This window comes from Glossina fuscipes, unplaced genomic scaffold, assembly GCF_014805625.2.
Source record: "Glossina fuscipes isolate IAEA_lab_2018 unplaced genomic scaffold, Yale_Gfus_2 28, whole genome shotgun sequence".
Lineage (NCBI taxonomy): Eukaryota > Metazoa > Arthropoda > Insecta > Diptera > Glossinidae > Glossina > Glossina fuscipes.
In genome coordinates this window covers 16,315,154-16,341,688 of record NW_023998423.1, presented here as the reverse complement: position 1 = coordinate 16,341,688, position 26,535 = coordinate 16,315,154, and the positions used below count along the sequence as shown (strand labels likewise).

The following is a 26,535-nucleotide window of genomic DNA, read 5'->3' as shown; positions in this document are numbered from 1 at the left end:
CTTCTGTTAACTGAACGAAGTCTCCCGAGAATAGCTATGATCCTGGTTAACACATACTATGTACCGTTTCTTTTATGAACTTAATCGCTATATTAGACGTTGGAGCTGAAATGTAATAGAATGGAAACATTTGTCTCACTCTTTTGCCGTACGATGCTAACGTCTCATATAACCACAGAAACAATTTTTCCGCGATATTATACGAATTCGTCTTACATGAGCACACATTATAAGCGGTTTATTACATTTAATCAGGAATGCTTCTTAGGAAGTAATATTAACAAATACGAAAATTATACTCGGTGGCGACCGAATCTTTTACCGTTTCTTTCACCGTTATTTTAAAAAGGCAAAAAAAGTAAAAGAACGAAATGTTCATCCTCTATAATATGGACTAAGCGCGGCTGATTTTTTATATTTTCAGAATAAAAGATTTTGTCGAATGGGCGTGTCGGCATTGTAGGCGTGTCACTTCCAAATTCTTTTGCAAATTTTGTAGGCGATATCTTCATTTCCGCCAAAGAGAGAGAGAGAGAGAGAGAGGGAGAGAGGGCCCATTTCAAAGGTACTGAAAAAAAATTAAATTTCGATACACTACAATATTGAGTAAGCATGGTTAATTTTTCGATTTTTGTACAGGTACTATGGCATCGCACATAGAATAAGCGTTCATATACTATAGTTTACGAGTAATGAGCAAAAAATCAAAATTTTCATTCTTTTCGAAAAGCAGAGGTATTCTTCGACCGATTTGGCCCATTTGTAATAACAACCTGCGTGTAGGACCTTTCAATGTTTTTGCGAAATTTGAAGACGATATCTTCATTTTTGCGGCTAGGAGAATGTTTACAGCAGACATCATATAGACGGGCAGACACACAGACAGACATGCTTAAATCGATTTGGAATTTAATGATGATCAAGAATATATAAACTTCATGGGGTCTCTGATACTTGCTTCTGGGCATTGCAAGCGTTTTGACAAAATGAATATACCCCTCATCCTTTGGTGATGGGTATAAAAATTTTCAACTATCGTGTCGTAAGTCAAAATGTTACATTTTTCCAGAAGGAGAGTCTTAGGAAAGTCCCATAACTTGTGTTAGTAAGAAACTCTTTATACATTAGTTATGCAAAATCTGCAAAAACGGCAAATGCGCCTTGAACGCTTCCCAAATATATTCTTAATTAGTATAAATAGCGGAATCGATTCAGCCATGTTTGATTGCCAGCAGTTGGTCGGTAAAAATCAGAATTTAATATCTTAAAACTATCGCCAACAAGAAAACTAATCTCAAAAACTATTTTTGAACACACTGAAGTGAAGTTTGAAAGTCCTTGGAATTAGAATATAGAAAATTATGGTTTGAAGATTGCACAGGTTTTGTTTTTTAGATTTCTCTACAAGTACAAAATTTTATTAAACCGAAGCAATGTGTCTCTTACATTGATGAACAATATATATATATATGTATGAATTTCAGGTCATTACTTTATCAAAGAGATGCTGACAAGTTTATCTTTTTTTAATATAACCCGTCATTGAGGACATGTCTCCTATTCGTGTAATATGATGACGATCAGAACGCAGTGAAGAGAGGGAAAGACATAAGGGAAATGGCTGCAGCCTAATGAGTGCATGCCCAAACGTTAAGTGTTAGGCCTTTGCCGATTAAGCACTCACTATACCTACGATCAACTTTACCGCACGGAGATTCGAACTCGCGAACCGAATCACTCAGGACGTGTCTCGTATTCGTGTAATCTGATGGCGATCAGAAAGAAGTGAACAGTGGGAAAGACTTAGACTACAATCAAGTCTACCGCACAGAGATTCGAGCCCGCGAACACTGATTCAGCTATTCTTGCTTAACCAAACATTGAGTGAGCTAATGAATCAATGGCCTATCTTGCAATCACACCTGACAAATGAGCTAAGAATGCGCGTTAAAAGCTTCAAATGTTTGATTCGAACCCATGAGAGCATTGATTTGTTTGTTTTATTTGCTTGCGAAAGTCGAAGTTTTGCAAACCCGAGACGGATATATTACATTAAATATAAATTAAAATTTTAAATATAGTAAATAATAAATTTTAAATAACAATCACCTTTTATCTTAAATATATTTATTTATCAGATTACGAAGCTCAGATAAAGTTTTTTGAACTTAAATAAAATAAACAAAAAAAAAAATTCTCGTCATACTCAGTAAAAAAATAAAATTAAGGGAAAATTCGCTCCTTTTATAATCGACAGAAATTGCAACCACAGCGTACTTGGAAGAAGTCTGATTAATTTCTGCTAATGAAATTTTAATTCAATATAAACAACATTTGTTGTAATTCAAATCCATTCCAGCCTTTGGGGAAGAAAAAGAGCAGAGGAATAAGCAGCAAAAAAAATATGAAACAGTTTAAGACGAATTTTCGATACTCAATACCTCAAGTAAACAGATGGAAAATCTGGCAATGGAAGTTTATCACCATTCTCTAAGCATTTTCTTGCGAATCTACTGTGATCGTATATATTATAAGCGACACTGTTTTGAAGCAACATTTATCGTCACAATATGTGTCTAATCTTATTTTCTCATGTTAGTCCTTGTAATAGTGTTTGACGAGCACTTCAAAACGTCAGGCACACCTTCTTTGTTGCTCTGAACCACACTGGTGGATGGGATTAATAAGAATCCTAAAAATGAACGGCTGGCGGCATGGGTGAGCACACGGGATCTTTTAGGTCGCGGTACCAATTACCCATATAATAACAATAATAGTCCTTTTAATGGAACTCATTTCAGGAATTTCTTATAGAAAATTACGTATATGCGAATATAACAGTTGTAAGGCGATTTAAAATGCTTCTGTGATCAAGAACAAGAATACTTTTTCTCTCTCTCTCTCTCTGCCTCTCTCTCTCTCTCTCTCTCTCTCTCCGTCTGACCGCTATGAAACTATTGAAAAACTTAACATATTTTCCTCTACCGGTGACGGATATAAAATAAAAACTTATTACTTAGCAACTGTTAGGCTTTTGTATAAATTCTATATCTTATTATTAGTCTGTGTTCATATAAATTTGTATTCATATATAAAAATAAAAACTTTTTAATACTTTTTTTCTTTTCTTTTTAACCACAACCATGATAGCAGCAGAGAAGTCATTGTCTTTACAGCTCATGAAAATGTACAACGAAATATTTATATATATATAGGCAGTTAAGCATACGTATTATGAATCAGTTGAAAGTTTCTTAAACCTTCTAGTGGGTGTCGATGCACAATTTTTGTTGTTTAAACTTTAAAGAGGATAAGCAAATAACAAAGTGATTATATTCATTTAAGGATGCAGTGTAATACCGCGATTCACTTGGACTTGTTATAACCAAAAAAATTTCAGTTCGTTTTCAGATCCCATAGATAAGCCCGATCGGAACTGTTATATATAATATATACTATTAAACAAGATAACACTAATATTATTAGTCACTTAGAGTCATCAGGGGCATCAGGCGCCCCATAAAGTGTATATGCATCTTATCGGTCTATTTCAAACATGTTTCCGTCCGTTGTCACCCTTTTAAAGTCATCCTTACAAACAATGTCTCTGCTAGCCCACTATCTGGTCTGCAACTAAAAATAGTTCCCATCTTTTCGATTTTCTTCTCCTCTCCTCACGGGTTAACTAATAGGGCTTTGCAGAAGAAGGATATAACTTTACCGACCGGATGAGAAGCGAAATACTTTTTAGTTTCTTAGACATTGGAGCTAAACCTGCTCCGTATTCAATTTCGGTTTATAAAATTGAATGAATCTTCACTTTTAATATTATGCACTAGGGGAACGGAGACGATTGAATTGACTTAGCATGTCACACTAATATAATGGCCTTCCGATAGGCACGCCTCAGTTTTTTTGATTTATTGCTCCTATTGCTTTTCATGTCTCAAATTCAATGAGAGTCAATGAGCTGACTGACATAACGCTAACAAGATCGAGAAGCGATCACCTGCGTGCGGGCGTAAGTACCAAATTACCGTAGTTAAGATCATTTTACTACACGAACTCTAGAATATCTTGTTGTGTACTAACCTTAAATATATTCTATATCCTCCATATTCATATTCCATTTTATTTCTACTCTTACTTCTGCATCAATGCCACAGGGCGTCATGAATGTACATATAATAAGAACATAAGAAGTAATAATTCATCGTATAACGTATATGTAACGTATTTTATAATAGAGATTCGGACATGTATAATATAGCGCGTCTCAATGAACGAAGCAGAAGAAAAATTTCAAGTACTCGTAAGGGTGTTGATGTTGAAGCTCCTCTTTTATGACTTACGTTGAAGAGAAATCGAAAGAATTCTTTTTCCCGCAACAGGTCGGATAACTACACAAGGATCGCTATATATAGAAAACATCTGTGTTAATGAAAAATCTTATATAAATTCTGTCTACGAACGATGACTGACCGATAAGGGAATAATAATGTTACCTGATGACAGATTATTTAAAATACAAGTAAGAAAATTAAAAAGATATCTTTGATACACAGAACACCTCAAGCAAGTACATTATAATTGCAAATATTGTTTTATCTTCTTTTTTCAACTTGCGCTACAAGGTATATTAAATTTGTGCGGACGTTTGTAACAGGCAGAAGGGTTTAAGATGGACACACGTTTTATTATACTGATCGATTCAGAATCATTTTTGAATAATTTTTTGAATCGACCTAAGCCTGTGTATTTCGTTTGAAGTCTGCTTATATAAATTTGTGTTCAGGTTACAGGTTATACTATTCTTGAGATATTTTAATGGAATCTTGTGCACTGACTTGTTTTGACTTAACGATTCTTAGGGAAATAAGCCTTTGTATGGAAAGAGATCCAATTGACCCATAATAATAAGTTCCTACAAAAGCCACATAACTTTTGTGTTCTACGGCAAAAATGGGAATTGAGTTAGACAATGTGGTGTAGGGTAATTAATAGTTGGCCTAGTCCGACAATAACATTTTCACTTGTTTTTATTAAATGTGATTGTTTGAGTTACTCAGGTAACGCGTTGTTTATGCTGATCTTTTCATTGGCCTTGAACTAATTTTCTATTTGTTTTTAAAGCAAGATCTCTTAAAGGCTGGACGCTACAGTTCTTAGGCAAAAGCGTGTCCACAACTAAATTGTCAGCAATTTTATACCCACATATTTAGATGGTCTTCGCAAGCATAGGTAGGGGAATTAGAGAAACTTATTGCAAGTCACGCCTTTTCCTTTTTTTTTATTTTATATTAATTTTAAAACGCATTGCGTGACTCTCCAGTAAGGAGGTTCTCGCCTTGCTCGCTCTTGCTTTCTAACGGCAAATAATACACAGACAACTGGACATGATTAAATCAACTTATGAGTTCCATTCAGGATCAGGAATTTATATGCAAGACTTGCCCATCCATTTGTAATGCCTACAGGGTGCCACATTTAACATTGTCTGCCGTCGATGCAAATGGATGATGTAACCTAGTTTATCTCCATTCTTTGATAGTGGCTAGAGCATAGAAATGTTTTTTAAATTTCCATTTACTGATATAAACTTGAATAGTTTAGTCTTTCAATTGTTAACAACGATTGTAAAACGTCAGTCGCTTATGACATTTGTATGACATTTACATAAAAAATTTTTTCCATTTGTATGTTTTTTATAAATGTTTTGCATGAGAGACAAGCATGCTGTTGGGTTGTGTCTTTTGTATTACACGAGAATTGCAATGACAAACCCAATCTCTACACATCTTTACTATGAAGGATGTATAGTAAAAAACAAAAAAAAAAAAAAGAAGAGAAAAATAGAGGAAAGGGGAGAAGACGCACTCTGGCGCGAAACAATGACGCCATATATCTTATTAGTTATGTATATCCACTATGCATTTGCATACGGAAAGGCATTCAGACACTTCAGTGCCCACAAAAAATACATCGTAATGTAGATTCCTGCATAAGTAAACAATCATTTATGCCGCAAAATTGATGTACACGGGACGATGGCAATAAACAAACAAAACAAACAAATAAAAATTATTTATAAACAACATTTGATATGAAATGTAATGTTTTATGTTTCGAAAAAAAAAAAAAAAAAAAAAAAAAAAAAAACAAAAAGAAGACTGTATATACGAAGCAAAACGAGTATTGCTTTAACATCTCCACGGTTGCTACGCATTAGAGACTTTAAAAGGCGTGAGATCCCTTATAACTCTTACTTGCTTCTTTAACACTAGAGCTACTACATGGGGTCAATTAGATCTTTTTCAACATTTGAACGTTTGACTCGTTGCCAGGATGACTAAGTCATTTTATACGCTGGTCTTATAGAAAACGCGCAAGATGCTGCGGCAAAAAGAATTTTTCTATGAAGTAGCCGAACTTCATACTGACTATAAAAACTTTTCGTGTGTTTGATGTGGTAGGTCATGACAAAGTCAGTGTAATCTCTTTGTTGGAAAAGAATTTTTTTTCCTTCCTTTGAATTTACTAAAAGTAATGCATATCGTACAATAAGCTTTCTCGGTTCGACTCGATTCTTCAATATTTTTTTAGCTTCCAAAAAAAAAGGCATAAGGCGTCTAACGTTCGAAAATTTTCCCGTGACTTTTATTCATATAGAGAAACCTTTAAATATCCACAATCAAAGATTTTTTTTTAGCCCTAGTTTTCAAGACACCAATGAAACAGACCTATCTCTAGCAAAATAGATCAATTTGACCAATAATTTTGCGGAATTGCCCCATTCGCAAGAAAGTCAAATAGGAATCTGATATATGAAATTTGGCGCACAAACTTCTTAAGCGTTACACGCACGTTTACATTTTCGTCCACAATATTCAACCAATCAAAATATTTCCAAAACGTGTTCTTATAAAGTCCCAACAAACACAAGGATTCCCACTAAGGATGGTTCTCCAATTTGTTGCTTAAGTGCCCAGTTATCGACAATTTATTTTATTAATAAGCCCAATCACTCAGGGTACGCCTCCTCTACATGTAACACAGTGACGGTCAGAAAGAAGTAAAGGAAAGAAAATATGCAGAGAATGACCGCAGCCGTAGTGGATGCACACTTAATATGTAATCGGTTATGCCTTTACCAACTAAGCACCCTAAGTATGCTTTACCACACCGAAATTCGAACCATCGGCTACTGACTTCCTGGGATTCGTGATTCCTTATCTGGTCAGCTACTCATGGAGAATATGTGAAATATTTAAAAAAATTTCGAAATTCTCGGGGCAAGTTTTAATAAAAAATTTACCCATCATTATGTGCTTGAACCATATGCTCTTCTGTGTTGGAATAGGTAATTGAATGGTTGTATGCTTGTCTTAAAAAAGGAAACAATTGTGGTAAAGTGGTCTAAGAACTCCTTGTTTAAGCTTTTAGATAGATAGCAATTTGCTTGATTTGGAAGCGGGCGTTTTTCACAAAATTATATCTCCGAAGTTCGACGTCTTCTACTACAATTATTGAGCAGTGAATCGAGTGAAGAAGCATTTGATTCAAAATCGGACGTATGGTCAAGAATGTATGAATGCTATAGGCCGATCTACTTCAATACATTTCTCATGCCGGTACGCACAGTGAGTCAGACTAATGATAAAAATTTCAAAAATAATGCGTTCGTTGTCAACCCTTTATTTATCAAGTTTCATATATGGTTTGAAAACTTACCAGCCTGAACTGTTTTCTTGCGAGTAAGAACACTATAGTCGAGCAAGGGCGACCGTTCAATACCCTACTTCACATTGTCTAACACAATTCTTATTTTTGTATGAAATTACTATTGTAGGTCAATTTTCATGGACATATAAAAACTTGAAGTTTTCTGCTCTACAAACAATCAATTTTCGTCAAAGTCCTTATTAAGGTAGCATCCGAAAAATGGGCCGACATTGTTCAAATTTGTTACAGTTAATTTTTTTACATTAAATTACTCTTATAATATAATGTTCATCATGAAGAGCTGAGAATTATACCTTTTTGTCGCATGTACTTCAGATTTTAATTTATGAGAGAGGATTCAACAATTACCCCAGCCAGTTCAAAGTTTTCATACCAATTTAGAATGTCAAAATACTACTACTTAGCCATTTTTGTCGAGAAAATTTTAAAAATTGCAATTTTTTGGTCGAAAAAGTGAACAGATCCGAACCATTTTCCAAAGCATTCGCCCTTAGGTCAAAACACGTCGTTATAACAAATTTCGTCCAAATATCTTAATCGTGGACAGACGTCACATGGACAGAGAGGCTTACATCAATTCATATTATGATTCTGATTCGATCAGTATTATAAAGGATGGGTCTATCTTAAGCACTTTGGCGTGTTACATACGTCCGCACTAAGTTAATATAACCTACACCACAACTGATACGGGGTATAATTATGTAAAACATTTGTGCACAAATAACACAAGTCGGATGTAAACTTTGTTGTAAGCTAAACATGTCTTATCGTTTAAGTAAGTAAAACGAGGAGTTTGGCGCCAGCCGCAAATCGTTTTGCATGAATATTTATTCATTTAAATTAATTTCAAATATATACTCGTTGTAAGCAAAAAATGGAATGAATAATGGTGAGAAACTGGTTACGATTGAACTTTAGCTCGGCTGTATTAGGCTTGAAAAAAAATGTTTAGTCATGAGTCAAGTAAACGCAACCAATTGTGACTGCATTAGTTTGAAAGAAGAAAGTCCAACATCAACCAGCTTTGCTAATTTCTCTTACCATGTTCTCAGACAAGCTGGCTCATTTAGTGAAACATTCTATTCGCTGACGTTTTATTGCTAACAAGGTATCTGTTGTAAAGGGGATGGAAAACTGAGTAAAACATTCCAAGAGGAGCGAGAAGCAGATCAAGGCAATAAGGTCAACTCATGGCATAAACACAAATACTGGTTTGAATAGGTTGGCGAAAACATGTTTTATAAATTGTAAGCAGTTGTTTCAAAAAGTAAATATCATTTAATTACAGTAAGGTCCAGTCGGACTAATTATTCATTACATGCAATTCTTAACAGAAAAACGAAAGGGCAATTATTAATTACCTTACAATGTACAGAGAGTTCACCCTTTATATCAGATTCCCAAACTTTGTCGTTTTGCGGGACAGCTTTTAAAACAGAGATACCCTAATCTGTATCTTCCTATCTAGCCACATTTCTACACCTTTGTTATTTTTTAGTAACAAACCCTTGGCGCGATGAACATCCGGGCACTTTTCGTTCATCATCTTAGGATAACGGGGTATATTCATTTTGTCAAAATGTTTGCTTCACCCAAAAACATCCTCGAAAGATACTCATAAAGTAAATATTAGTTTGGGGGAAAAGAAATCCATTATTTTTTCGGTAGATGGCTGCACTGATAGATTTCTCGTAAAGTATCGATCAAACAATTTCCGATACTGTACATTTACATACTGTACATTTCGCAGTAAAAAAAATTCTTTAGCTGTTTCTTGTTTGGTGCATTCAGTTGTGAGTTACAGCGTGTTAAAAATGGAAGTGAACAAAGAGAAAATTCGGTACATTCAACAGGTTTTCTTTGACAAAGGCGAAAATGCAAGCCAGGCGGCTAAAATTGTGAATGGTGTTTATAGTTCCGATACTGTAACAGCCAATTATGTGCAATTTTAGTTTCGTAGATTGCGTTCAGGAATTTTTGATGTTAAAGATGCACCTCGCACAGGTAGGCCGGTCGTCGAAAATGTCGATAAAATCGGAGAAATGATCGAAGTTGACCGGCATGTTAGCAGTCGTAACATCGCCCAGGAGCTAAAAATCGACCATAAAACAGTTTTAAACTATTTACACAAAGCTGGATTCAAAAAGAAGCTCGATGTTTGGGTGTCACACCAATTAACAGAAAAAAACATATTTCCATCTACAGTGACTCGCCAGAAACTTCGGGAGCTTGGTTGGGAAGTTTTAATGCATCCGCCGTACAGTCCGGACTTGGCACCAAGCGATTATCATCTTTTTCTTGCATTGCAAAATTTCTTTAATGATAAAAAATTGGAATCTAGGGAGGATTGTGAAAATCCACTACTAGAGTTTTTTGCAAATAGAGACCAGGACTTCTATGAGAGAGGCATTTTGAAGTTACCTTTAAAATGGCAATAAATCGTACAACAAAACGGTGCATATTTGACCCAAATCGGACAATCCGAAGCATGTTAAATAAAGTCCTGAAGTTCATATAAAAATAATGGATTTCTTTTTCCCCAAACTAATATATTCTTCTTGTTGCTTTTGTTCATCGCCATCAAATGCTAAATCGATTTGAGCGTGTCCGTCTGCTGTCAATATAAATTTTTGTTAAATTTTTGGGATATTTCGATGAAATTTGTTACAGTGACGCCTTTTGACCTTTTTTTGATGAAAATCGTTCAGATCAAACCACTTTTTCGACCACTCTTCATATAGTATCCTATTTTGAAAACTCGTTATATGAAAAAAATTGCAATTTTCATAATTTAGTATTCCTGCATTCTAAATGGGAGTGAAAACTTTGAACCGGCTCATGCAAATTTTTGAAGCTCCTCTCTCACCTGAAGCGGTACCTGAATTTCATCTGTTAACAAAAGTTCTAATTTTCAATGCTTTATGATGAAAATTAGATCTTAATAGTAATTTAAAATGTCGACCATGTCGGTCTATTTTGTGAATCCTGCCGTACGTTAGGAGGAGAGCGCCAAAATCGAAATATCAATATGTTATGATGAAAATTGAACCATAAAGCAATTTGATATAAAAATTAACTCTACAAAAAATGGATTACATGCACCTATTTTCTCAATGTACCCTATATAAGGACCTTCACGAAAATTTTTGTTTTTTAAGACAGAAAAGTCGAAGTTTTATTATGTTATAATGAAAATTGAACCACAACAGTCTTTTGATATAAAAATTAACTGTTCTGAATTTTGAACAAGCACCATAATTTTTGAACCTCTTCGCAACAACCATTCTTACGGAAAATAAGTCTTTACAGAGTACAACTTTTGTGTTTCATGACAAAAATAAGAATTGTGTTAGACAATGTGGTGCAAGGTATTTAATATTCGACTATAATGTCTTCACTTGTTTTGAAAAAAAAAAAAATGGGTAGCTACAGCTAGTTTTTGAGCAAATCGTGTAAAGTTCCCTTAATTTTTTTTTTGTGCCCCATTATTTTGCAACTCTGTGTCTATTTTCAGACCTGATCTCTGAGAAGATAACAAACATTCTCATCTGATTAATTTCCTTCAAAACTCAAAACAAAAGGGCGAAGGAATAGATAAAACAAATAAATATATCTATTAACGATTCAAGACTAATCAAAAATAGAGGCTTTTTTTAGGATTTGCGAAGAAGATATTGTAAGCAGGTCAACATTATATTTACGTTAACGAGAATCTCGAAGTTCTTGAAGAACGTAAACGGTGGCGGTCCTGGTGTTTTAATTACCCATTAAAGACAATTTTCACATCAGCCCTTTGGACGCCATTAATTCTAGGTGAAGATAAGCCCTAATTTGAAATTTTAAAATTTTCGCTTTTTGCTTTTTTTATTAAATCTGTGCGGATATATGCAACACTCAGAATGACTTGTGATAGATTCACGTTTTATTATACCGATCGATTCAGAATCACTTCCAAAGTCGATTTACGTTTTTCTGTCCTCCCTATTTTCTTGTATTCAATATACAGATCGCGATTCTTAGGATATTTCAATGAAATCTAGTATACTGACATGCTTTGACCCAAGAACGAACACTCGTGAAAACGACTCGGATCAGACCACTTCTCATATAAAGCCTTATTTTTAAAGGTCTATAAAAGGATAACTGTAGAGTAGTGTTTTACATGCTTATCAAGAAAACGTACCGAGCTGCGCTTTGCTTGCAAAGCCACAACGAAAGTTGTTCTCATTTATTAGGAGCAACTACTATCGTATATATTCACTTATCCTTGAACTTTAATAAACTATGTTTCAGTTATATCATTAAGTTTTGGAGGTTTTAGGGAAAACCTTTTCAGAATTTGGAAATTGTTAGAGAAATGTATTACAGTTAAACATAAACTGATAAATTCATTTCCATTCAAACGAATAGCAGCCGTGCCACACTATAGGGATTTTTCTTTTTTCGTATCTATTTTCGAAGACGGTTTGTGAGCATTTCATAATAATAAATAAATTTTCAAGTTTCCGTTTTCCACCAGAAATACTTTTATACAATACGTACGGACGGACGTACGGACAGAAGGATATGGCTCATTCAGCTCTGAGGTCTATGAAAAACTTAACACCACACGTACGGACGGACGGAAGGACGTGGCTCATTTGACTCCGAGTCCTATAAATGATTTAAGTGCTTTGTAAAGTATCTGATCCGTGTTTCACGATACAAATAAGCAAAATGATAAATCTTGTAACGATAAATACAATAATAGCTCAAATAATAAATAAAAAAAATTAAATAAATGTAAACACTTTTTAGGAAAATCTATTTCGTTAACATTTCGAACAAAGTCAGTGCTTGGTTTTATATGTAAAAATATATTAAAGGAATTAATTTAAATTTAAGTTTAAAATTTTTCTTTTTATTTAAGACAATCAATAAACTTTGTATTAAAACTTCATTTAAAAATATTACGTTTTGAATTTAAAGCAATTTTTTTAAACAATAAATAACAATAATAATAATAATAAGCGATTCGGAACGATTAATGTAGTTAACGAACTAGCGCGCTTAACGCAACTAACGACAACTGCGAACACTTACTAGAGTAAACCACGCACAAATATCAGCAATTAAGGCGATTGGTTACACACATGAGACCTGCAGTGCAAGACTTGCAATAAAATATGCAGAATGAAAAGTGAGAGTACACAACACTTGCATAAAAATACTTAATGTATTTAAATGTAATAAAGAATGAATTTGTTGTTTAAAATGAAGAGAGAGAGAGAGTCTTTAGTGCACATACACACACACACATATGACTCAGTTCGAAGAGGGAAAAAAAGTCACGTGAAAGATTAACGAAAAACAAAAAGCTAAACGAATGTTACTTGTAATGTAATATCTGGAGGAAAAAATAAGTTTTCTTCCCTTCTTATTATTGAAAGCATATTTAATCATTTGTAACGCCTAATAATTGTTTATAAGCAAAATTGTTTGCAATTAAAAACAGTTTTTTTTTTAAAGAAATTAAAACAAAGTTTTTTTTCAACTGAACTTTTGTCCTCAATACATTTGCAATAAATTTCTAACAAAACCGACGTATGATTCAATTGTTGTTTACCAATTATAAACAAACTACTTACGGCTTGAGGGAAGCAGCAATTGGAAATTTTAAGGAAAAATTTTTATGCAGATTGTCAGACAGACAGACGTGCCAACCATATCGAATTGTTGTAAACAAGAAATTTTCGCTTCTTTTGCATTTTTTTTTTTTTTTGTTTAGCTAATGAAAAATGTGAAATGTATTTGATTTGTCTTTGCGTTTGTAACATTTCGAAATATGCATCAGCGATGTCATAAAGTTTATATTACCTTCAGCAAGTTGATGTTCCTACGTTAAATGTTTGTCCATCTGTCTGTCCGTAGCACATAGACAATTGCGCATCAGAGACAATTTAAAATATTTTTTATCCCGATCAATTTCGAGGTTCTGAATCAAATCAGCCCCAACTGTCTGTCCATCCATCTGTCCATTGCTACAATGACAATTGAAATTAAAATAGCAAACTGAAACTTGACATTTGTGTTCTTAGTTGATCTCGATAATTTAAATTTGAACAATTGACTTGTTCCGGCCGTAGCCATGCTTCCATCACCAAGACACCACACATAACAATTCGTCGCAATTCGCTAAAATTAAGACAAAAAAAAGTTTGAAAATGTGTTCAGACTTTTCTAAAGACCAAACCCTCGGAAGATGATATTGTTAGGATAACATTTAAGACAATCAAAGAAACTATCGATCGACCGTCGTGTTTACTTCCATTTAAGAAAATCTACTGCAAACTTATTTGCATTAATGTGCTGAGACGGGTATTAAGAATTCGTCTTAAAGCGAATGCGATTTCTTTTTATTTGATGTTTTCTTTTTTCCTTTTAAGCCTATTGCTGTTGTAAGTCATTTTAGGCTTTTAGACAGTTAGGCGGATAAATATATAACCAATCGAGCTGTTAAAATTTCGCTTCCGTATTTATAAATATCACAAGCAATCACATGTTTGGTCTTCGCCTCCACACTATGTAAGGTAGTGGAATTTATATGTTTTAGCAATGACAAGTAGATAGGTAGCATGTTATTAAATTTTTGCCGGCTATAATAACTATCAATAACCCAAGCAAGCCATCATGCAATTGCTGTGGAGTTACATTTGATGTTTTGTTGTTTAATGCTTGTCTTTGAAAAACATAAAAAGGATTTTAATTTACTCAGCTTTCTCTCACTTTTAAGTTGGTTTAATCAAATATGAATATGAGTAATATTGTTTTGACGTAATGGTCAATACATTTTTAATCAAAAACGGGCAAAGTCGACTTTTGAATACTCTTCGTCACATGGCTTAATGCAATTTTTCATTTTTTTTTTTTTTTTTTTTTTCATGAGAAAATGTGAGAGATTATACTTTATTGCCAGTTAAAAGTCTACTTTTCACGAAAAGTATTATATAGGGTGGGATTATCAAAATAGACCTACATAGGGCAAACTTAGTAAAAAATGATTTTCTCGGCAGCGATCACAATTCTCTTCAATTATTTTCATCATCAAACTGTTTACTTATAACTGTTAACTCCTGATAAAAAATCCTTAGATGACGTGAGGTCAAGAAATGTGATGTCCTTGTACATAAAATCAATCTCTAATAATATTATTATGGAGCAATTTTTTCAAAGAATAATGCCATTAGTCCTTATGATAGTAGAAACGGCTATATATGAGGGATCTTCCAAAGGTTGGCCCGCTATTGCTTTGCAAGTTTTGTTGAGAAATTTAGAAAATATAGCAAGGGTTATGAGGGAGATCTTGTAGAAATTACACCAATCGACTCAAACTTTTTTTACAGATCATTAATTAATTTGCCTAAATACCACTATTTCGCGATTTTTTCAGAAAAATTTCGAAAATCGCAATCTTAATCCATTCTCATCAAGGTACGTACTTTAGACAAAACAATTGTACCGAGTTTTGTATAAATCGTTCAAAAATCACGACCTGAGGGTTGAACACAAAAATATATGGGCAGATATCGGAGGGACGGACAGGCAAGCTTATATCAAATCAAAAAATGATTCTGAATAGATTGATATAATATATAAAATGATAATGTGATATGTATATAAAAGGCGACATTCTGGCTGTTACACACATTCGCGTCAACTTAGTATACTATGTCCCATGAATAGTGCAGGGTATAAAAATATTAAATCTCGTACAACATGTATAAATTACTTCTTATAACGATACTCTGATGACCTGTGCATGCCCTAATAGACTCTTTAAGACACTGACTGATAAAATCTGAAGGCTATTTTTTGCTGTTTACTTTCACTTGAAGGTGAAAAGTTGGAAACGCATTTAAACATTTAACATTTAATATTTTCTTTTATTTATTTTTGCACCCGCCGTCTCGTAGTGGAAGTATGATTATTTTACTTTCCCTCTTTTTGCGATAAGTAAAATAAGCGCTTCAGGAAAAAACGATTTTGACGATAAAAGAATACGTTAGAGATTATTGAATGAAAATTAGTATTAGATGTTATTAAGTGATCTATGTACTGGCAACATGATAGTGTTCTCAGCTTAAGATCGCTATGCTTGCAACTTAAAAAAGCAGTTTTCACAGGTCGCTTTCGTATTCAGCTGAATAATTTTCGGGAATTTTTTGTGGAAATTGAAAAAAGAGAAAAAAAAAAAAAAACGACAATCTAAAAATGCTTCTCATTCGCATTGCTGTCAGATGACCTTAATTTCTACCAAAGCCTACAAAATCCCCAAGCGTTGCAAGATAGAAATCTACCGATTGCAACATTCTCTCGCTTATCATGCCCAATGCCGTACAAGGCCCAACGTGCAAGATAACTTTTCTGCGCCTCAGGAAAATATGGAGCAGATAAAGAATGTTAATGGTAAACAATGAAAGTATGTATAACATAATTGATTTAAAAAAATTAAATTGGTCTCAATTTCTGATCACGTAGTATATTGTCGCTGATTTTTACTTGTTACAAACGAAAACGAAACATACACATTTGAAACGAAATAGACACGAGTAAGAGAGTTACATTCGTTTTCGTCCGAATTTTCGGTATTAGTTCCAAGACTAATAGATCAGACTACAAGTGTTTTTCTTTTTCGAGTTCGAACTAAGACGACCAGAATTATTGAGAACCTTGGATGTAAATTGAGTGTACGTAAATTCAATGTAATAAAATGGAATCCGCTTGCTTAATGGGTATGATTGTAAATTACGACTAAGGGCTTTGCATCTATTTGCAAACTCTACCCGTTTGCCTACCTGTGTTCTTATCTGGGTGCGCTCTGGGTGCATATGTGCGGACGCAGCGACCGACAAATTTTTTATATTCCAAGCTCTTGCTGCTCAGCATAATCTTAATTATAGCAAAACTTCATGCCCCGACAAATGCCTACTCAATGCAATGCTCAGCTACCTGTTAAAAATTCGCCTTTGACGATTTCCACTAACACTTGCAGTAATGTTAACTTACGTTAGAAAGTGTACGATAGAAAGTTCATTACAAATTTTAGCACAATTTTAGCACCGCTTCAAGTGGTTCTCTCCACCTCTTTTCTCGCTTTATTAAAAAGAAGGTCATTTTTGCCTATGAGTATTGAAATTTAAATCTACGTTTTACGTAAGCAGTGTTTTTTATAGGCTGATACTGGCATGCATGTCCAAAAATAATTTAAAAATTTGCATGATTTGACACATAAAAAGAAAAGTTCAATGAAACTTTATCACCACAACCAGCCCAAGGAGATATTCAGGAAGCATGTCAGCGCAAGTAAAAATGAGAATAAAAAAAAAAAAAAAACGAATAAGAACACTATAGTCGGGCAAGATCGACCCTTAAATAGCCTATACCGCATTGTCTAACACAATTCTTATTTTTGTATGAAATTACTATTAAGGTTGAATTTCCATCACCACATATTAAATCTTAGTCTTTTCTGCTCTGCATGAGATTAATTTTCATGAAAATTCTTATTAGGGTAAGATCTAAAAAATAGGCCGACATGGTGTAAAATTGGTACAGTTAATTTTTTCATGTTAAATTACTATTATGATATAATTTTCGTCGTGAGGCATTGAAAAATATACCTTTTTATCGTATGAACTTCAATTTTTGTTATATAAGAGGGGGTTCAAAAATTTCCCCAGCCAGTCCAATATTTTCATACCAATTTAGAATGCCGAAACACTGCTACTTAGCCACTTTTGCCGAGAAATTTTGAAAATTGCAATTATTTCCATACAACGACTTTTCAGAGTATGGCGTTATATCGGGAGTGCTCGAAAAAGTGGGCCGATCCGAACCATTTTCAATAGCGTTCGTTCTTAGGTCAAAACCCATCCTCAACATATCTCAAAAATTGCGACCTGTAGCTTGAACACATATTTACACAGACCGGCATCAGACGGATAGACGAACAGACGGTCTTAGATCAATTCAGATTATGATTTTGAATCGATCTGTATAATAAAAGATAGATTCATCGTGAGCCCTTATCCGTGTTACATAGGTCCTCAGCAACTTAACATACTCTGAACCACAAATAGTGTTACTTATAAAAATGATTCACAATGAAGTAAAAATCTCCAGATTTTTCATTATTTCATTATTTATATGAAATGCAAATAATACTAAAATAATTCATATTATATTGTGAAGATTGGTTCAATCATTATCACTTGAGACACGCAATGCTTTGAGTGTTTACCTAAGATTGAAAGTTCTTGCGTAATACGTAGGAATCATTAGTTATTGATGTGTTAAGTAATGACAGTTGAATTCATATATATGTAAACGATATTATATATTAGTTACGTGAGTTTACAATTTAACGGATATTCTTCCACTTTCTTTCTTTTGATATTTATTGACATGATTGACGTTTTCAATAAACACTCTTAACGAAATTGTTGTGCAAGCTTTCTTATGACAGTTTTCCCCTCCTTTTTTTTTCTATATATAGTGGTTACGTTTAGCCTTGAAAGTGCAAATATATGATACAATGCATCATGATAGACATTTAACGCATGCAAATAAAGAGCTGTTAATTAAACTTATCTCTTTTGACGTAATCCAGGGAAAGAAAGACTTCAGTGGTGCATTAAGTTTAGCATAATAAAAGCATTCATTGTTTAAGTGAAATTATTGCGAATATGGAAATTCAGATTTAACTAGAGTCTGCCAAAGTTTAAATATAATGCATGATAGAGAAAGGGTAGAGAGTAGAACGAGCAGGATTTGCGAATATTTAAAATCATGGCAGATATGCCGTATTTTACCAACTATAAGACACTGGACTATAAGACGCACTCCAAATTTATGAGGTGATTTTTGGGAAAATTTATTTTACTATTACTTTGGATCAAAATATTTATTTATTGTTAACATAACTCGTACAAGCACTATTCAATTTTTCTTCACTCGCGGCCTCGTTAATATCAACGTTCCTATTACGCTCATCTATTGTTGTCACTCCTTTCAGACCTTAACTTTTATAGACGATTTATTGAAAAATTATTTTAATTTTATCTTCGGACCATAAAACGCACCCAAAATTTGAGTCCATTTTTCTATGTAAAAAGATGCAATACGTAAGTCACCCTAACAGCACTCCTTCCTAGGTTTATTAATGCACTCACACTTACGCAATGCTTTGGAAAATTTAATTAGATAGCATTTGCCAACTCTTCAACTATTAATATTTGCTTTGGAAAGACTTGTTATTCACTTTTTAAACTTGACATAGGTCAACTTCACTTACTATAGTAAAATTATAGAATATCAGAGGGGCTTATTTTAGGGATATTTTAGGGATTGAAAAAATCTGCATCTCGCCTGTAGTTGACGCTTTGTAAATTAAAAGTTCGTGCCTTTTTGTTTTACACGTTCTTCCAAAAAGAATTCTTTTTAGCTCATCTTTGCGTTGAGACGATATTATTCTTATTTAAGCTATAAAGCAAAGAATAACTGGAAAGAAGTCGTCCGGTGGCAATTTGTGGATGGGTGTAACATTCTCTACAAAATCCTCTACACAAGACACTACAAACTCCTCTGATACTTTCGTACGCCTTATTGCACATTAAACTGATAATTGTTGGCGACTTAACATAAGTTGCATTTCATAAGCGGAAAAACTTCAGTGTTGCCCAAAGCACATTTATTAAAAACCAATGATGACAAACAATATGCTGGAAGTTTAAGCCCTTTCAATATAATACCGTTAAAGTTTCCCAGTTCATTAGGATACAAAAGCTGGTAGACAAACAAAAACCCCTCTGGAGCCCGTTAAAAGTAACGTGTGAAAAGTGTAGCTGGCTAGTGTGCCCCAATAATAATGTTTACATCAAGCAAATGGCGACAGAATGCCATTGCAAGGAGGAGTGATAGCTTGACGCTTCAGTTTACAGAACTATGAAAACAAAAGCCAAATTGAATACATTAAAATGTAATTAGTATCCTATTATTTTTCAGATCTCATCATCTTTCTTTCCAAACAATAACAATATCAGAAATATGTCCAAAATAAAAAGGAATTTTAAAAAAATTTGTAATTCTCTAAATTTGTAATTTTCTAAAAATCTTTAAGAAAGTACATTGCTTTCCAAAAAACTCTACACGTCCAATAAGAAACACAATTTAACTTTTCAAATCCAATGGGAATTGAGTTTATGTATAAGAATTATGAATAAGAAATTTGCAATAAAATAAATATTAAAGATATAAAATTCTTGTTGATAGTCTATGATGAAATTGTTGTGTACTCTTATAGATAAATATGCACGATAAGTCGTTGACTCATTTAAGTCTTTTTGACACATAAAATTGTAAATTATTTTGTGAGAAAAGAATATCGTTGAAAAGAGTTAAGATTTCTTACACGTAGCCATTGATCATCCCTTGCCCGCGAAAAAAGAAGAGCAGAAAAGACACGATATTAATAAAAAAATTGTATTCTTTTCTGTCAACTTCTCTATTTCTTAACCCTGAACTTGAAGTTGTTGTTGAATTTTCTTCTGTCACCTATCGGCTAATTCATTTTAAAGCACCTCAGTTACATACGCACATATGTATTTATAAACATTATTATGCATCCATACATGTTACATGTTATTATTATTGTTTTTATTATGATTGCTATTGTTTTTGCTGTTATTGTCATTGTACATTTTATACTTACTTCACTTGGAGACATCGATGACATTCTGTTGTTACTGCCAATTAAGTTTTTCTTTTATCAGTAACCCACCAATTGCTGCCGTCGACAATTGCTTAAAAATTGGCAATTTACGCCAATATCGCAATTGACTATTTGATGCCTTTTTCTTATTGGAGTTTGTGAAAATTGATAAATTAATAAATTTATTTATAATACACTAAAGATTTTTACTATTGACATGATTTGTTTTGAAAATTTTTCAATTTTTTTATTGATCTTACTCTTTGCACTATTTTTCTTATTTAAACAGAGCTACCAGCACTTCATTACGTAAAAAAGAGAGTTACCGTATCGATAAAGTTGTAATCTTATACTTGAGCAGTATTTTAGTACGAACAGATTGCATTTAAAATTTTAATATATTTAGAAACTTCAAATTGAAAAGCATTTGCATTTTATCCGAGTTAACGTGCAACTAAAGCTTTGAAGCATGGAAGGCATTTAAATTTATGCAGTTCTTTTAGTTAGCCTTCATTTAAAAAAATGAGTAGGAAAATCACTCTAAAAGTCTTCTCGCTAGCTTTAGTTAAAAGTATTAACAAAAACTGACTATTTCTTCCCTCTTACTGCTATTATTTAAAAACTTCGATTAGAGTACAAAAATCACTTCTTACCAAAGTAAATGGTGCCTTAAATTGGCCAAATTTGATAAATCTGTCCCGCGACGGCTACCAAAAGTAACCATAATTAAAAAAGAAGAAATAACTCAAATGTCCTTCAATCTACAGGTGAGTGTTGAGTAGCTTAAGTGTATAAACAATTGAATGCCATATCACACATATGTAGGCAGTACTTTTCCACAAACTATACATTTTATTGAATACCTCTTTCTTCCGCTTCGGGCTACAGATGGCCATTAAAAATGCCGCGCAATCTGAGAATAACTATTTCCATTTTTCGGAATTAATTTATCAAATTTTGCCTTTTTAAGTTTGGTTTGTGCAAGATCTCTAAGAATAAGTCTGACGCAAAGAATCTTTTAATTCTCAACTTTTGCAAGTGGATGGCCACTTCTTACGGAGAAGCCATGAAGGCTTCAGTTAATTGCCAAGACTGCTAAAGAATATTTATTTCATGAAGCAACGGTGTAATTTTTTTTTTTAATGAATTATTAATGCTATAATCCACTGTGCACTTAATGATAACAAAGAGGTTTTTTTGATAAGAATTAGCGAAATAAGCAAACAAGTTATCAGTATGGAGTGAATTTATTTATAAATAAACCAAAAATGCACTTGGGCGTTATAGGATGTGGAGTAGTCGGCTTAACTACCGCTTTGGAGTTACAGGAAACATTTCCAAATGCCAAAATAACTATATTAGCCGATCGTTTTAATGAAAATACTACCAGCTATGTGGCTGCCGGTATTTTTCGTCCGGGCACCAGCTTTATGGGTCCAAGTGAAGAAATCACAAAGTAAAATCAATGCAACAATTGTGTACAAAGTTAATAAATTTTTTTCGATTAATTTATTTTTTACTAGACAGTGGATAGCCGACGCATTTCATTATTGGGATGGCATAAGACGTTCAGCAGAAGCAGCTTTGGCTGGTGTATGTCAATTGTCGGGATATATATTCTCTAGCACCTCTCCAACAATAGTGAGGGTAAATTAAAACAAAGAAAATCGACGTCCATCTGGCTATTGATATTGTAATTTTAGAATCATTTTATAGAGCACCTATTACCAGTTTATCGTCGTGCCACAGAAGATGAATTGAAATTGTGCCAAGGCGACTGGAAATATGGGTCGTTTTTTACTACTTGTGTAACAGAAAGTCGTTTGTTTCTACCATATGCAGCCAAAAAGTAAATAATTTTTTTGCATTTCTTTACTTTTTTGTAATCTCATTTTGGTTTTAAGATTTACTAATGCTGGCGGCGTTATTACTTATCATCATTTGAATGCTTTAACTCAGTTATCGGATTCTTATGATGCTGTGTTCAATTGTTCAGGCTTTGGTGCTAAAGAGTTGTGTATAGACCATCACTTAGTACCGATAAGGGGACAAGTTATCAAGGTGCGTGCTCCTTGGATTAAAATGGCTTTTTACGGTGACTATGATACTTATATTATTCCCGGTTTTGAAGCTGTTACGTTAGGTGGATGCCGTCAATTTGACAGTTACAATACTGAAATTTGTCCTTACGATTCTATGGCTATAAAAAAGCGGTGCTACAACATGCTTCCGAGCTTAAAAAAAGCTAAAGTAATACGTGAAATGGTAGGTTTGCGTCCACACCGTGCGATAGTGCGAGTAGAAGCCGAATTTTTGACTAAAGAAAATGGTAAAAAGCTTAAAATTGTACATAATTATGGCCATGGAGGTTACGGCGTGACGACTGCTCCCGGCACCGCCAAGTACGCAGTCAAATTAATGAGGGATCTTTTCACCTGCAACAGTAAACTATAATATCATTTTGAAATATTTAAATATAATATTACATTTTTTCACAAGTGCGTCTAAAAAGCGCAGCTATTTAAATAAATTGTGCCTCAAAAAGGTTAATTAACAATATTTGAAATAGAACGTTATACGCTTTCGTAGCAGTTCATAAATAATTGCAAAAATGAATATTTTTTGCCTATTTCCCGATATAATTTGAGAATTTACAAATGGAAGAAAACATAGAGAAGAAAAGAAGCCTTAATTTTGAAACTCATACTTGGACTAATGGATCTAATTAACGGCATAAATAACGCCATACATTAAAAATCTCGTCAATATATATTTTGAATATATTTGTCCATCATTTATAAATCCCAAGTCAAACTCCTGTGGTCAATTGTTATTTAAATTAGCTAAATCTGGTACCATATACCATAAAATTCTTCTCACGGTTTTCCACACCACCTTTGAGGTACCGTGCCAGGTGCGTTGCCAATTGTTTTAAATGGCTGGCTCCCCTTTAGGCCTACACCATTATATACATATATACATATTTTACAATTATACTAATTATAGTAATTAAATATTTGCATCATGCATTGCATTAACAAACATTATATAATAATAATAATAATATATGCCTCATGCATTCCATTAACAAAGATTACATCCGGCACTGCGGCCGCTGTTCCCTCTTGGACTGCGGGCTCTTCAGGCTGGTCTGCTTGGATTTCATGCTGTTCTGCTTCGTGCTTTCGTCGTTTTCTGTGTGGGGTTGATTGTTGTTCGCTATATATTGTATGTGTGGGGATTGATTGTTGCTCGCTATATATTGAATGCGTGGCGCTTGATTGTTGTTCGCTATATATTGTATCTGGAGTAGGGTTTTGCTGCTGCCATGTTTGCAACGCCTGCACTGACCTCGCGGATGTCGAAGGTCCCCCGTCGTAAAAGTAATCTACTACATTTTCACTATTACTAACAATATTTTCGTGGCTCTCACTACCAACAGTAGTCAGTTCCCCCCTCGTTTCTTCAGAATCCCTTTCAATTATAATTTTCAATTTACCGTCTCTTATTAGTTGATTTGTCAGTCTGTCTGCTGCGTGACGCAGCTTCAACTCTAACGCGTACCATAGAAAAGAGCACAGTCCTGGCCGTGCGGACCCCTTCGTTTTGTCTAACTTCCTAAGTTTCGTTTTAACTGCGTTAAATTTGTATTGGACGTCCTTTATGATAACAGGACGTCCAATTTTGTTTGTGAGGTCGGCAGCTAACTGCCTACCTTCTACGCTCCAATTGACCTGTCTGCTACCAATCCCATAAATTCCGATATTTAAAAAGTTGTGTGCTGAAAATGTCATTCGGTATGAAAGCCATGAATATATAATAAGCAAATATGTATATAAATAAATGTAAATATATTATTACTACAACAATAAACTAAAAAAATAAAACTATAATAATAATAACAATAATAATAATAATAATATTAATAAAAATAACCTGAAAAAATAATTATATTAAATAATCTGAAAAAATAATAATATTAAATAATCTGAGAGCCGATAGCCTGTGTTGCTAGTGCTCAATGTCTTTTTTTTAGTCTAAGAATTCAATTCATTAGAAATAATCTGAAAAGAAAATAATATTAAATAATCTGAAAAGAAAATAAATAAATGATAATAATACATAAATAAATGACACTAAATAATTGATAATAAAAATAAATAATGTTATCGCCTTGTCTGCCATGTCTTTAAATTTTCTTTTTATTTTCATTTAATTATTAAGCACTGCTTTAAAATGAACACATCAGAGTTATCATCAACCTCTGAAGGTTCCCTTTAAAGCAAACGATATTAATATATCCATAAAAAACGAATCACCTAAAAATATACATATATAAAAATTGTGTAACATTTAAAAAAAAAGTCTAATAAGCCAAAGTAAAAAAACAAAACCGACAAACAATTTCTTCGAAAATTATTAATGACTGAGACATACAAAAAAGGGAGACAAAATCTCAAAGCAAAAAAAAAACAAAATTAGCAAGTTAATATAAAATAAAAAATGTAAAACACGAAAAAGATCAATAAAACAATTTTTGCATTCCCTCTCATCTGATTATTACCCATGCGCATCGACGTGCGTGGTTAGATTTGATCAGTTCTTTTAACTTGTTAAATTAAATCTCTTTATCGTTTTTTTCGAACAACTCTAAGTTTGTACAATCTTCTTTGGAAAAGCTTCAGATCTTAATTACGACGATATGCAATTACGATTGACTAAAAGTCTTTTCGTTCCTGAAACAAGCTGTAAAAAATAAAGGGTGTGAAGATAAATTCAAATTTAACTAGTAAAGACACCTACCATTTCTGTTAACATACCTCTGTTAACGACTTAACAGAGCTCATGTTAAATAATTACAATTGAGATATAGTTGGTTTGAAAGCCTAATCCGTCCATATTAAAAAAAAGAAAATATTTTTGTGGGCATTTCATGAATCAATATAAAACTACCTTTCAAGCAAACTAAACAAATTCAAATTCTGCTTATGGAAACTATTTTTAACGGTATTTGAAATTTGGTATGTTAGCGAAAACTGCATATGAAAAAACACCCAAATTTGACACTCTGGTGCGGTCAAACTAGAAAATGTCGCCTATATTCACCTATATCACGTGAATCTATATGAAAATACCTATCAATTAAGCAAAAAAAATTCACACTTTGCTTTCAGGAACTATTTTTGCTAATTTTTTGAAATTTGCTATGTTACCATAACATAGCTATGAGAGAACACCCAAATTTGACACTCTGATGCGGCCAAACTAGAAAATGTCGCCTATATTCACCTATATCACGTGAATCTATATAAAAATACCTATCAATTAAGCAAAAAAAATTCACACTTTGCTTTCAGGAACTATTTTTGCCAATTTTTTGAAATTTGCTATGTTACCATAACATAGCTATGGAAGAACACCCAAATTTGACACACTGGTGCGGCCAAACTAGAAAATGTCGCCTATATTCACCTATATCACGTGAATCTATATGAAAATATCTATCGATTAAGCAAAAAAAATTCACCCTTTGCTTTCAGGAACTATTTTTGCCGATTTTTTGAAATTTGCTATGTTACCATAACATAGCTATGAGAGAACACCCAAATTTGACACTCTGGTGCGGCCAAACTAGAAAATGTCGCCTATATTCACCTATATCATATGAATCTATATAAAAAACGCCTGTCCGATGAGCAAAAAAATTCAAACTTTTCTTTCGGGAACTGTTTTGAACGATCTTTTGCAATTTGATATGTTAACGAAAAATGGTAAAATGTGGTATAGTATAATGTATTTTGTACTAGAAATCATTGTACTACAGTACAAAATTTTTGTACTACAGTATAGTGTATTTTATACTGAAAATCATTGTACTACAGTATAGTGCATTTTGTACTAGAAATCATTGTACTACAGTACAAAGGTTTTGCACTACATAGAGCATTTTGTACTGAAAATCATCGTACTACAGTATAGTGTATTTTGTACTAGAAATCATTGTACTACAGTATAGTGTATCTTGCACAAGAAATCATTGC

The 26,535-nt window shown here is 33.3% G+C and overlaps 2 protein-coding genes across 2 annotated transcripts in view; one reads left to right on the top strand and one right to left on the bottom strand.

Annotated features, from left to right (window-relative positions):
* Positions 1-20,708, bottom strand: part of LOC119636248 (ubiquitin-conjugating enzyme E2 W) — a 29,922-nt gene extending 9,214 nt beyond the window's left edge. The window contains exon 1 of the mRNA XM_038031545.1: positions 20,495-20,708. Coding sequence (XP_037887473.1) covers positions 20,495-20,518 — 24 coding nt within the window. The 5' untranslated portion in view covers positions 20,519-20,708. The remainder of the gene's footprint in view (positions 1-20,494) is intronic.
* Positions 20,709-21,662: 954 nt separating this feature from the next.
* LOC119636603 (D-aspartate oxidase) lies at positions 21,663-23,300 on the top strand. Its single transcript, XM_038032074.1, has 4 exons — positions 21,663-21,950; positions 22,018-22,141; positions 22,198-22,343; positions 22,399-23,300. The coding sequence occupies exons 1-4, from the start codon at positions 21,763-21,765 to the stop codon at positions 22,946-22,948; spliced, it is 1,008 nt and encodes a 335-aa protein (XP_037888002.1). The 5' UTR covers positions 21,663-21,762; the 3' UTR covers positions 22,949-23,300.
* Positions 23,301-26,535: the final 3,235 nt, after the last annotated feature.